Source organism: Gopherus flavomarginatus, chromosome 15 (assembly GCF_025201925.1).
Source record: "Gopherus flavomarginatus isolate rGopFla2 chromosome 15, rGopFla2.mat.asm, whole genome shotgun sequence".
NCBI classification, from domain to species: Eukaryota; Metazoa; Chordata; order Testudines; family Testudinidae; genus Gopherus; species Gopherus flavomarginatus.
Genome location: NC_066631.1, coordinates 33,751,089 through 33,763,220, shown reverse-complemented (window position 1 = coordinate 33,763,220; position 12,132 = coordinate 33,751,089). Strand labels below are relative to the sequence as shown.

Genomic DNA, 12,132 nt, shown 5'->3' with positions numbered 1-12,132 from the left:
GCTCCTACCAGCTTAGCCAAGAAAGGCATCTCACAGGTGAGATGAATGGAGAACAAATATGTTGAGGAGCAGGACTAGGAAAGTGGTATGGGCTGTCGCTAATAGTGTGCGTCACCATACCTCCTAACACTAGCTGCAGCATAGGGAGCCTGCAACAAGGATGATGAGGCTGGGATCTGGGAAACAGGCTCACTCCACCAGAGAGACTTGGGCTCTGCACTTACTGAACACTGCATTACATTTCACAATTTGTTTGTCAGAAGAGCATCCACTACTCCTGGATATGGCAGTCATCAATACCAGGCTTCCTGAGAAACATACATGCACTCTAATGCAAGAGGCATCCTGGCAGAATGCAAGGGAATCGCCTGAGATTCAGGCATGTGCTCTTACAGAGCAACTTCTCAAAGAAATGTGATTAGCAAAGTCTGGTGGAATTTGGAACACTGAAGCAAAGAACCCACCTCCTAAGTACAAGATTCAGACTAACAACAGTGCACACATCTTCGACTCCCCCTGAAGGACAGATGTTCATATATTCCAGATCAGTCCCAGGAACTCCATCTGAATAGAAAACCGAGCATTACACACAGGCAACTGCAAGGTTTTACAAATATTTTATTGTAACTCCTTGCTTAGGACAAAGCTATTGTTCGGGCAGAAAGGGAAGCTTCTCCCTAACATAGCATGGCTACCTATTGACAAGTAATGCTGTTAGAGCAAGAATGTCAAACGGTAAATGAAAGCTTCACACCGCAGTCCAATAGGACAGGTGAGATCCTACACCTTATGCACTCCTACAGGGGGCATAAACAAGAGGAGTAGGATTCAAAGAAGAGTTATTAGAATGATAAAAGATGAGAAAACATGCCTTACAGTGACAGACTCAAAGAACTCAAACTACTTAGCTTAACAAGGAGAAGGTTAAGGGATGACTTGATTACAGTCTGTAAGTACACCTCTACCTCGCTATAACACGACCCGATATAACAGGGGTTCACGTATAGCGCAATAGCATCGCGGCTCTGGCGGCGCTTTAAAGGGTCCGGGGTTCGAGCTGCTATGGGGAACCCCAGGCCCTTTAAATCCATAGACTCAGACTTTAAGGTCAGAAGGGACCATTATGATCATCTAGTCTGACCTCCTGCACAATGCAGGTCACAGAATCTCACCCATCCATTACGATAACAAACCCCTAACCTATGTCTGAGTTACTGAAGTCCTCAAATTGTGGCAGACAGAGGAACAGAAATAGGCCCCAGTCATAGAGAACCCCCTCAGCCAACATCCTCCCCCTGCTGTTATAGGTGGCCATGTTGGCCATCGCTAACGGGAGGCTGACAAGGAGGTCCCATGGGTTTGTAAGGCTGAGAGGCAGAAATGCTTAGCATTCAGGGATACTCCACACTGAAAACTTATATAGATGCAGCTATCTCTCAAGTCAGCTGGAGCCCTGCCAGTGCTACCCCGGGGCTGCAGCAGCAGGGCTCGCCAGTTACTTAAAGGGCCTGGGGCTCCCCGCAGCAGCTGGAGCCCTGAGCTCTTTAAATCACCACTGTAGCCCTGCCGCCCCTACCCCAATATAATGGGGTTTCAGCTATACCACGGTAGGGATTTTTGGCTCCCCATGACCACGTTATAGCAGGGTAGAGGTGTACCTACATGCAGAACAAATACTTAATAAATGGGCTCTAGCAGAAAAAGGTTTAACACAATCCAGTGGCTGGAAGTTGAAGCTAGACAAATTCAGACTGGAAATAAGGCATAATTTTTCAAAGAGAAGAATATCACTGGAAAAAAATGTACCAAAGGTTGTGGTGGATTTGCCACCAGTAACAATTTTTAAAACAAGACCGGATGCTTTCCCAACAGCTCTGTTCTAGGAATCATTTTAGGGATGTTCTCTGGCCTGTGTTATACATGAGGTCAGGTAACAATGGTCCTTACTGGCCTTAGAAGTTATGAACTTTATTAAGTCGCCATCCACAGGCAAAATAATCCTGTACAAAGAAAACCCTTAAACTCAAAACACGAAACTCACTTGAAGCAGCAAGTGAACGTAAAAAGGATGCACCAGGCTCTGGGCTGGCAGATGTAACATTAATCAGCTGCTCTCTTCTCATCCCTGGTCATATGTTAGCATGTTTTTTTTCCCCATTGGAATCCTCCAAATAGAATTATTTATAGTATTTATCTATCTTTCACTGATTCTATTTGCCATGAACTGATTTTGCATTCAGGTCACATGTAATGACAGATTGATTCACCAGGAGATCTCCTTATTTGACTGGACCACCAGTACCAATATTACTAGCTCTTCTACCACCCTGATAGTTCCGTTCATGATTGGGAGCTTTTGCTCAGTTCATATTAATGTTCAGCTGTCAAGTTTTCAGTGATTTCTAATGAAGCTGTCTAATAAAAAACACAAACAACCCCTCCCTCTCGCAAATTGTTACATGTCAATGTTTCCTCTTTGTAGGATATGCAGGCAAACATTTCAGCGTTAATGCTATTTGAGTGCTTTACAACGTTTGAAATAGTTCTAAATATGAATTACATTCTCACAAAACATTAATGACATCCACTACCCTCCATTACTGTTATTTATTATTTGAGTGATGGTAGTGTCTAGAGGACCTCATGAGGGATCAAAGACCCATTGTGCTAGTCCCTTGGATGTACAATGTGATTAGGAATTGGGCTTTTGGAGATTTGGGGGACAAGCTAGTAACGATGCCTTTCAGATAGTAAGAAACTATTTTCTTAATGACAGTTTAAAGACTGAAAATAAGATTTCCAGCCCCATTCCTCAGAGACACTGAAAAGCATCAGAGTACTAAAGTACTATTATCATTAACACTATCTCTTACTTAGGAGTTATCATAACTGTACCTGGCACTTTACAAATGTGCACCACAAATACAGACTGCCCCAAAGATTTCCAGTCGTAGGACATTAAGCTACACCTGCAGGCTACAAATTCACAAGGATTTTGTTGCATCACATTGGTTAATTGCCCTGGTGAGATTCCAAACAAATTAGATAATCCTGGTGATGTTCTCTCATAGTCCATGTGCTTCAGGGAAGGACAAATGATGAAAACATTCCAATGTCCAATTAAAAACATGTGCATTATGAAACCAAATGACTTAAAAAAATCCAACAACGAACATGGGTGAGGATGATAGGAGAAACTGCAAGAAACTCAACCAGGAGACAGATATTAAACATCTAGTCATACTGTTACCCAACATTACAAAGTAAACATGGGGGAAATCAAGCTCACAACCACACACTGTTGCTTTGTAAAGCCATAAAGATCATAAAATAGCAACAGTGTCTGCCATAAGGTCTGCCTCCTTCACCAAGGTCCTAATGGTCTCTTTCTAGCCACATCTTGGGGCCTATACTCCATCCTCACCCTCCTGGACACCAGTGTGACCTCTCTCCTTGGCATCCCTGGGGGTTCCATGACAACGTGCTCTCTTGACCACTTCAGTTTTTCCTCTGGTGGGCCTGCTTTTTTACAGGACTCTGATCTTGGTCCCTCCTTCCTTTCTCTATAAATCTTCTTGCTAGGTGATCTCTGCACACAGAGTTTCAACTGCTATCCCTATGCTGTGACTCACAGGTCCACCTGAACCACTTCCCTCAACCTAACATTTTGGCCTAATTCTCTTAACACTTCCCCTTGGAGAGGTCACCAACAAATTTGTTAAAACTGAGCTCATCTTTCCTCTCAAACACACACACACTCAGTCCAATTCTTTGTCATGACTGAGCATAACATCATTCTTTCTGTCACCTGGACCAGTGACAGACATCTCACTCCTCCCTCTCCTTCACCACACAGGTGGTGTCCAAATCCTTCCACTGTCCCCTTAATCCAAGATCTAACCTCTTTTTTGCCCATGCTACCAAAAAGCTCTTGTTTCATACCCCTGCCATCTCCCAACTTGCTTACTGCAAACTCCTTATCCCTGGCCTCACCTACCCCCACTGCTCCCTCTGATAAACACAAAATAGAGCTACTAAAAATCCCTGTATGAATCCCATCTCTCTTCTGCCATGCCAAATTTAAAGCTGATTGTCCTGTCCTTCAAGACCTGCATAACTCCTCAACTATCTGATCTACCATCCACCTCTCTGCCAGTGACGCCAGCTGCACTGATCCATTGGTCTGCTTCCCCCACAACTGTCTCTATGTGGGAAATTTTCAAAAGCATTTAAGTGACGTAAGAGCCCAAAACAATTTTGAAAACAGGATTTGAGCTCCTAGGAGCCATAAGTCCTATTGACTTCCAATGAAGAGGGCACTTTCAAATTCATGACCATGAAAAACACATCATGGACCGTGAAATCTGGTCTTGTGTGCTTCTACCCTATACTATACGGATTTCACGAGGGAAACCAGCATTTCTCAAATTGGGGGCCCTGACCCAAAAGGGAGTTGCAAGGTTATTTTAAGGGCAGGGGTCACAGTATTGCCACACTTACTTCTGCACTGCCTTCAGAGCTGGGCAGCCACAGAACAGCAGCTGTTGGCCGGTCACCCAGCTCTGAAGGCAGCACCCTGCCAACAGCAGTGCAGAAGTTAAGGGTGGCAATATCATATTATGCCATCCTTTTTTCAACACTGCTGCTGGTGGCATCTCTGCCTTCAGAGCTGGGATCCCGACCAGCAGCCATGGCTCTCCAGCAGCAGTACAGAAGGGTAGTGATACCACACAACCCTCTCATAACTTTACAAACTCCACCCTCCCCAAAAAACCGTCCTTTTTGGATCAGGAGCCCTACAATTACAAACCTGACAGTGAATTTTTAGATTTAAATAGCTGAAATCATGACATTTTTAAAATCCTATGACTGTGAAATTGACCCTAGTGGACCATGAATTTGGTAGGACCCTATCAAGGAGGCTTCAGCTTCTAAGGACCACGGTCAGTTCTGAAAAACAGGACTTGGGGCCCTTTTGAAAGTTTTACTCCATGCCTTTTTCCACACTACCTCCTACCCATGGCATACTGTACCTGAGCTCATTAAATTCCTCTCAAAAATTCACTTCTGCTGTAATGCCTGCAAGCAACAAGTCAAAGATATACCTGATAACTAAACCAAACAGCTTGCTCATGATATGCAAATACCTTCACTGAGCAGCCATGCAGTCTCACTGATCTGACATCTTTGCACTCCTCCTCTCATTGTGCCATATCTAAGTTACCATGTAAGCTCTTTGCTGGGTATTTCACAGGGCAGAAGAGACATGGTCACTACTCCAAAGTATTACGTGTTGTAAAATAAATTCAGTATACAGGTCTACTAAACATTTCAGCCAGATGTTCTAAGATTTGGTGTCACAAAAATCAATAATGCAGGACAATCTAAATTACCAGAACTTCGGTTCTTTCTACACTGATAAGGCCTCTTAAAGATTAAAAATGTCTTACAGCCACACAACACAATTTTCTTCCCAAAGTCTGCGTTGGTACCTGCAATTTAATGGACTTTGTTTCAGAAAGTGATAAAACTGTAATAAGCACTGGGGGAAAATGAACAAATGATATTCACAGATTTTAAGGACAGAAGGGACCATTATGAGTGTCTAGTTTGGTCATCTATATAGCACAAGCCAAAGAATTTATCCAGCAAATTTCTGCTCTCAGCCCATAATCTATTTTAGCTATTGCAGATCCTTTAGAAAAGATACCCAGTCCTTATTCAGAGACTTCAAGTGAAGGAGAATCCAACAAGTCACTAGGGAAACTGTTCCAACCCTCACTGTTGAAAACAAAACTTAATTTCTAGTTTGAATTTGTTTAGTTTTATCTTCCAAACACTGGATCTCATTATGCCTTTTCCTGCTAGACTAAGCGCAGTCTTGCATCAGAAATCGCTTCCCCATGTAAATACTTAGAGACCATGATCAAGTCGCCTTCTAGATGATAAACTAAATACACTGAGCTGCTTAGGTCTCTCATTCTAAGGCAGGTTTTCTAAACCTGAAATCATTCTTGCAGCTCTTTTCTGAACACTTCCCAATTTTTCTACATTTTTTTTGAAGTGTTGACACCAGAAATAGACATAGTATCCAGCAATGTCTCACTAATGCTGTACTCAGAGGTAATACTTCCTCCATATTCCAGCCTGATATTCCCATTTATCCATCCAAGAGTCACATTCACTCTCCTAGCTACAGCATCACACCAGGAACTCAGATTCAGCTGGTTATCTAACAAAAAAGTTAGAAAGTCTATTTGAGTTGGGGGGGTCTCAATTTTCTGCTGTGTACCTTGGCCCAGAATGTGACAAATACCACCAAAACATAGTCCATTCTTTACTAGCTATAAACAACATAAATTAGCAGTAACTCGCATAACAGTAAGGAAGACTTCCAATCAAGTGTCTAAATACCCAAATGTCCGATTTATAAATTACAATCTGATTCTATATTGCTCTCATTATTGATATACACAGATGTACAGAGACCTCTACTAAGGATTCAACCAAAGGCCAATAAAATTGGCATTTTCCTGGCCAAATGTGTCACTATTTCAAGGCAAAAGCTTCAATACACCGAACAATAAACCATTGAATATGTGATGTAAAACATCCAGTCCTCTCTTGGTCACAGCATCTTCACACCATCTAAGGCCCAAATGGCATATGATCTACTTAACTAATCCTCTGAAAAACTCTGGGATTTCACACACTGCAGAGAAAAAAATCCAGAGCAATGAAACTCTGAATGCCAGTTTGGAGTAAGTTTGGGTATTATCCTCTATCATACTTAGCCTATGAACCTGGAAAGAGCCCACACTTCATTGTCTGTCTTGCCAAACACATGGCCATAAAGAACACTGTTTAACTTTTATGACAGCACACAATTTAAGAAAATGGCACCCCACCACAGCCTACAATACTAACATTAGTGTCCATGGACATACCATATACACCTTTGGGTCTCAAGGGACTCACTAGTTTCCAGGATTTAAGGAGAACCAGGATCACAAGAGTCTTCCTCTATCACAGACTGATGAGTCCTGATTCGAGAAAATGTTGTCGATATTCGGCGTCCTAATCAGGCTCAGCTGCCCTAACCCAGGGGGAAGTATTTCTGAAGGGAGTCTGCTGCCATTTTGGGGCTATCTGAACCCTAATCATTCAGTGTTTTAAAAGAATTGCTGGTTCATTGCCCGCAGGTCATACGGTAGAAGTTTTCAGGAAAATGCCAAATAAGGAATGAGAAATTTCTGTTGCGCAGCTTCTCTCCAAATTCGTTACTCATGGGATAATGCGCCCCACATGCAAAATACAAAGGCTGTTTCTGGTGATTCCAAGACTAGATTCTGGCCTTCTGCTCAGGACAGCAGAAGAGTTCTTCCACAGCTGTAGAAACATTCCAGCAACCACTTGATATCAACTGTCTTGATGCTAATGCATGTTAAATTAACCTTAAGACAATGTGTTTAAGTCCATGTTTACACTACACAACCACCGCAGTAATTACTGCCATTGTTGGTGGTATGCCTCCTCACTAGGAACTCTTGCACTGACTTAAAGAGAGGAAGTGTGGGAGGCTGAGAACCTGGGCTCTCAGCTCAGCGCTGCTGCCGCCTGGGCTCTCAACTCCCTGCTCTGCGTGGAGCTCCCAGCAGGGAGCCCAGCTGCCACCCGGGTTCCAGCTTGGAGCTCCACAGGGAGCCCACAATCGGGGCTCCTGGCACTGGGCAGTGAGGCACCAGGTGTCAGCACTGCTGTGGCTGACAGCTGGAACACATACTTGCCCCGCTCAATTTCAAAAACAGGGACCCTACCAGCAGAGAAACTGACATTCTTGTCAATATCATGGCTCTGGCTGTCAGCCCTCCTGACAATCAACAGGTGAAGCAAGTAACTCAGGATCTATACCACGGATCGGCAACCTTTGAGAAGTGGTGTGCCGAGTCTTCATTTATTCACTCTAATTTAAGGTTTCACATGCCAGTAATACATTTTAACGTTTTTAGAAGGTCTCTTTCTATAAGTCTATAACTAAACTATTGTGGTATGTAAAGTAAATAAGGTTTAAATGTTTAAGAAGCTTCATTTAAAATTAAATTAAAATGCAGAGCCCCCAGGACCAGTGGCCAGGACTGAGGCAGTAAGTGCCACTGAAAATCAGCTCGAGTGCCACCTTCGGCACGTGTGCCATAGGTTGCCTACCCCTCGTCTATACGGACACTGTGTCACTCAAACTACTTTGACCTAAGCCTTCCACCCGCTCCTGAATATATTAGGTGAATATATTAGGTTGGCATAGCAGGAGAGTCACAGAGGCAGGCGGAACACTAGTGTGTGCACTTACACGGTTAGGTAGACGTAAACTGAAAAAAGCACAGGAATAGATTTGTAGAGATATGTCTAGAACCCCGACCAAGGATATTCTATTTGCTGTCCAAGATCCATAAACCTGGAAGTCCTGGATGCCCCGTCATCTCAGTCATTGGCACCCTACCAAGAGGGCTGTCTGGTTATGTGGACTCTCTCCTCAGGCCCTACGTTACCAGCACTCCCAGCTATCTTCGAGACACCACTGACTTCATGAGGAAACTACAATAATAGAATATCAGGGTTGGAAGAGACCTCAGGAGGTCAACTAGTCCAACCCCCTGCTCAAAGCAGGACCAATTCCCAACTAAATCATCCCAGCCAGGGCTTTGTCAAGCCTGACCTTAAAAACCTTTAAGGAAGGAGATTTCACCACCTCCCTAGGTAACCCATTCCAGTGCTTCACCTCCCTCCTAGTGAAAAAAAGTTTCTCCTAATTTCCAACCTAAACATCCCCCACTGCAACTTAAGACCATTACTCCTTGTTCTGTCATCTGCTACCACTGAGAACAGTCTAGATCCATCCTCTTTGGAACCCCCTTTCAGGTAGTTGAAAGCAGCTATCAGATTCCCCCCTCATTCTTCTCTTCTGCAGACTAAACAATCCCAGTTCCCTCAGCCTCTCCTCATAAGTCATGTGCTCCAGCCCTCTAATCATTTCTGTTGCCCTCCACTGGACTCTGCTATTTTTCCACATCCTTCTTATAGTGCGGGGCCCAAAACTGGACACAATACTCCAGATGAGGCCTCATCAATGCCGAACAGAGGGGAATAATCCCGTCCCTTGATCTGCTGGCAACGGCCCTACTTATACAGCCCAAAATGCCATTAGCCTTCTTGGCAACAAGGGCACACTGTTGACTCATATCCAGTTTCTGTCCACAGTAACCCCAAGGTCCTTTTCTGCAGAACTGCATCCTAGCCATTTGGTCCCTAGTCTGTAACAGTGTATGGGATTTTTCCATCCTAAGTGCAGGACTCTGCACTTGTCCTTGTTGAACCTCAGATTTCTTTTGGCTTGATCCTCTAATTTGTCTAGGTCCCTCTGTATCCTGTCCCTCCCTCCAGTGTATCTACCACTCCTTCCAGTTTAGTGTCATCTGCAAACTTGCTGAGAGTGCAGTCTATGCCATCCTCCAGATCATTAACAAAACCGGCCCCAGGACCGACCCTTGGGACACTCCGCTTGAAACCGGCTGCCAACTAGACATGGAGCTATTGATCACTACCTGTTGAGCCCAACGATCTAGTCAGCTTTCTATCCAGTTGTAATCCATTGTGATCTTCCAGAAAACACCATCCTGGCCACGATGGATCTAGAAGCCCTCTAAACCAACATTCCACACAAAGATGGGACTACAAGCTATCAAGAACAGTATCCTCGTTAATGTCACGGCAAACTTGGTGGCTGAACTGTGTCCTCACCCACCACTATTTCACATTTGGGGACAATATATACCTTCAAGTCAGCGGCACAGCTATGGGTGCCCGCATGGCCCCACAGTATGCCAACATTTTTATGGCTGACCTAGAACACTTCCTCAGCTCTCATCCCCTAACGCCCCTGTGCTACATTGACGACATCTTTATCATCTGGACCCAGGGAAAAGAAGCCCTTGAGGATTTCCACCTGGATTTCAATAATTTCCACCCCACCATCAACCTCAGCCTAGGCCAATCCACACAAGAGGTCCATTTCCAGGACATTACTGTGCTAATAAACAATAGCCACATAAATACCACCCTATATATCGGAAACTGATTGACCACTATACTTACCTACATACCTCCAGCTTCCATCCAGGACACACCATACGATCCATTGTCTACAGCCAAGCTTTAAGATACAACCGCATTTGTTCCAATCCCTCAGACAGACAACTCAAGATCTCTATCAAGCATTCTTAAAACTACAGTATCTACCTGCTGAAGTGAAAAAACAAATTAACAGAGCCAGAAGAATACCCAGAAGTCACCTACTACAGGACAGGCCCAACAAAGAAAATAACACAATGCCACTAGCCATTACCTTCAGCCCCAACTAAAACCTCTCCAGCGCATCAAAGATCTACAACCTATCCTGAAAGATGATCCCTTGCTCTCACAGATCTTGGGAGACAGACCAGTCCTCGCTTACAGACAGCTCCCCCCCAACCTGAAGCAAATATTCACCAGCAACTACACACCACACAACACTAACCCAGGAACCAATCCTTGCAAAAAAGCCCGATGCCAACTCTGTCCACATATCTATTCAAGTGACGTCATCACAGGACCTAATCACATCAGCCATGCCATCCGGGGCTCGTTCACCTGCACATCTACCAATGTGATATATGCCATCATGTGCCTGCAACGCCTCTCTGCCATGTACACTGGCCAAACTGGACAGTCTCTACGCAAAAGAATAAATGGATACAAATCTGACACCAGCAATCAGAACATTCAAAAACCAGTAGAACAACATTTAAACCTCTCTGGTCACTCAGTAACAGACTTAAAGGTGGCAACTTTGCAACAGAAAAGCTTAAAAACAGACTCCAACGAGAAACTGCTGAACTTGAATTAATATGCAAACTAGATACCATTAATTTAGGCTTGAATAGAGATTGGGAATGGCTGAGTCATTAGAGATTGAATCTATTTCCCCATGCTAAGTATACTCACACCTCTTGTCAGCTGTTTGAAATGGGCCATCTTGATCATCACTACAAAAGTTCTCTCTTCTCCTGCTGATAATAGCTCACCTTAATTAAATTAGCCTCTTAGAGCTGATATGGCTACTTCGAGTCTATGCATTTGAAGACGTGGGCTGTAGCCCACAAAAGCTTATGCTCAAATGAATGCGTTACTCTAAGGTGCCACAAGTACTCCTGTTCTTTTTACGTTGACTTAACATTGTAGCATAGACATGCCCAAGGTCTTCCTTTAGAGAAAATCATCAATTTTTATCGTGTTCTTTACCACACTACCACCATGGCTTGAATTCAGAGAGAAACTTTAACAAAAGAAAGAAAGTTATCAGGTAAGAAGTTTCTCATTGTATTTCACAGCTTCTCTTCTCATTACTTACTTATGGGAAGTAGCAAGAATTAGAGAAGGAAAGGATAAGCAGAGTTCCAAAATTATAGTAAAAAATACAGGCAGAAATTAAGTTCCCCCCATATAAAGCAAGTGCTTTATAAACAAAGTAATTACATGGAAACAAACCTAGTAGCACCTTCCAGCAAAGGATGCCTTTGCAAAGGAACGGAAACTTTCATTTAAGGAAGAATGGTGAAGTGACTCATATACTTTCTTCCCCAAGTGCCTGTAGGAACTTCTGTGAACAGTCTCCCAGATGCCTAGCATGCCAACTGGTGCAGATTCTTACATCTTGCCTGCAGTAACCTTGAGGTCCAATGGCCTTGGTATTTTGGATAGAATGACATCAGCAGGGTACAAATGGTTTATATAATCCATGTGCTTGAGATATATCTCTAGAGCTCCAGGAATGCTCATTCATGCCACAACCTTCCAATGGTTGGAACAAAACGAAAAAAAGAAAAATGTTAATGTAACTTTAAATTCAGTTAAAAAAAATGATCAGTCACGAAATGTAAAGCTAAAGCTCCACTGCCATTAACTGCTGCACTGAAATGCACATCCCCAGTACTCTCTAGCCTTGATTTCCTAGTGAACCATGTAATGCATTCCATTTGTTTGTTTCTTAATATTCACTATCAGATATACAAGGCAAGTAATGCAGCAAAGTTACTATTG

The 12,132-nt window shown here is 43.4% G+C and overlaps 1 protein-coding gene across 5 annotated transcripts in view; it reads right to left on the bottom strand.

Annotated features, from left to right (window-relative positions):
- ZNRF3 (zinc and ring finger 3) overlaps nt 1–12,132 on the bottom strand; it is a 205,526-nt gene that overhangs the window by 97,110 nt on the left and 96,284 nt on the right. For 2 of the 5 annotated variants that reach the window (XM_050924032.1, XM_050924036.1), the window contains one exon: nt 11,665–11,883. The exons of the other annotated variants lie outside the window; for them this stretch is intronic. In XM_050924032.1, coding sequence (XP_050779989.1) covers nt 11,665–11,721 — 57 coding nt within the window. In that variant the 5' untranslated portion in view covers nt 11,722–11,883. Of the gene's footprint in view, nt 1–11,664; nt 11,884–12,132 lie in introns of those variants that run through there. 5 annotated transcript variants of the gene reach the window in all.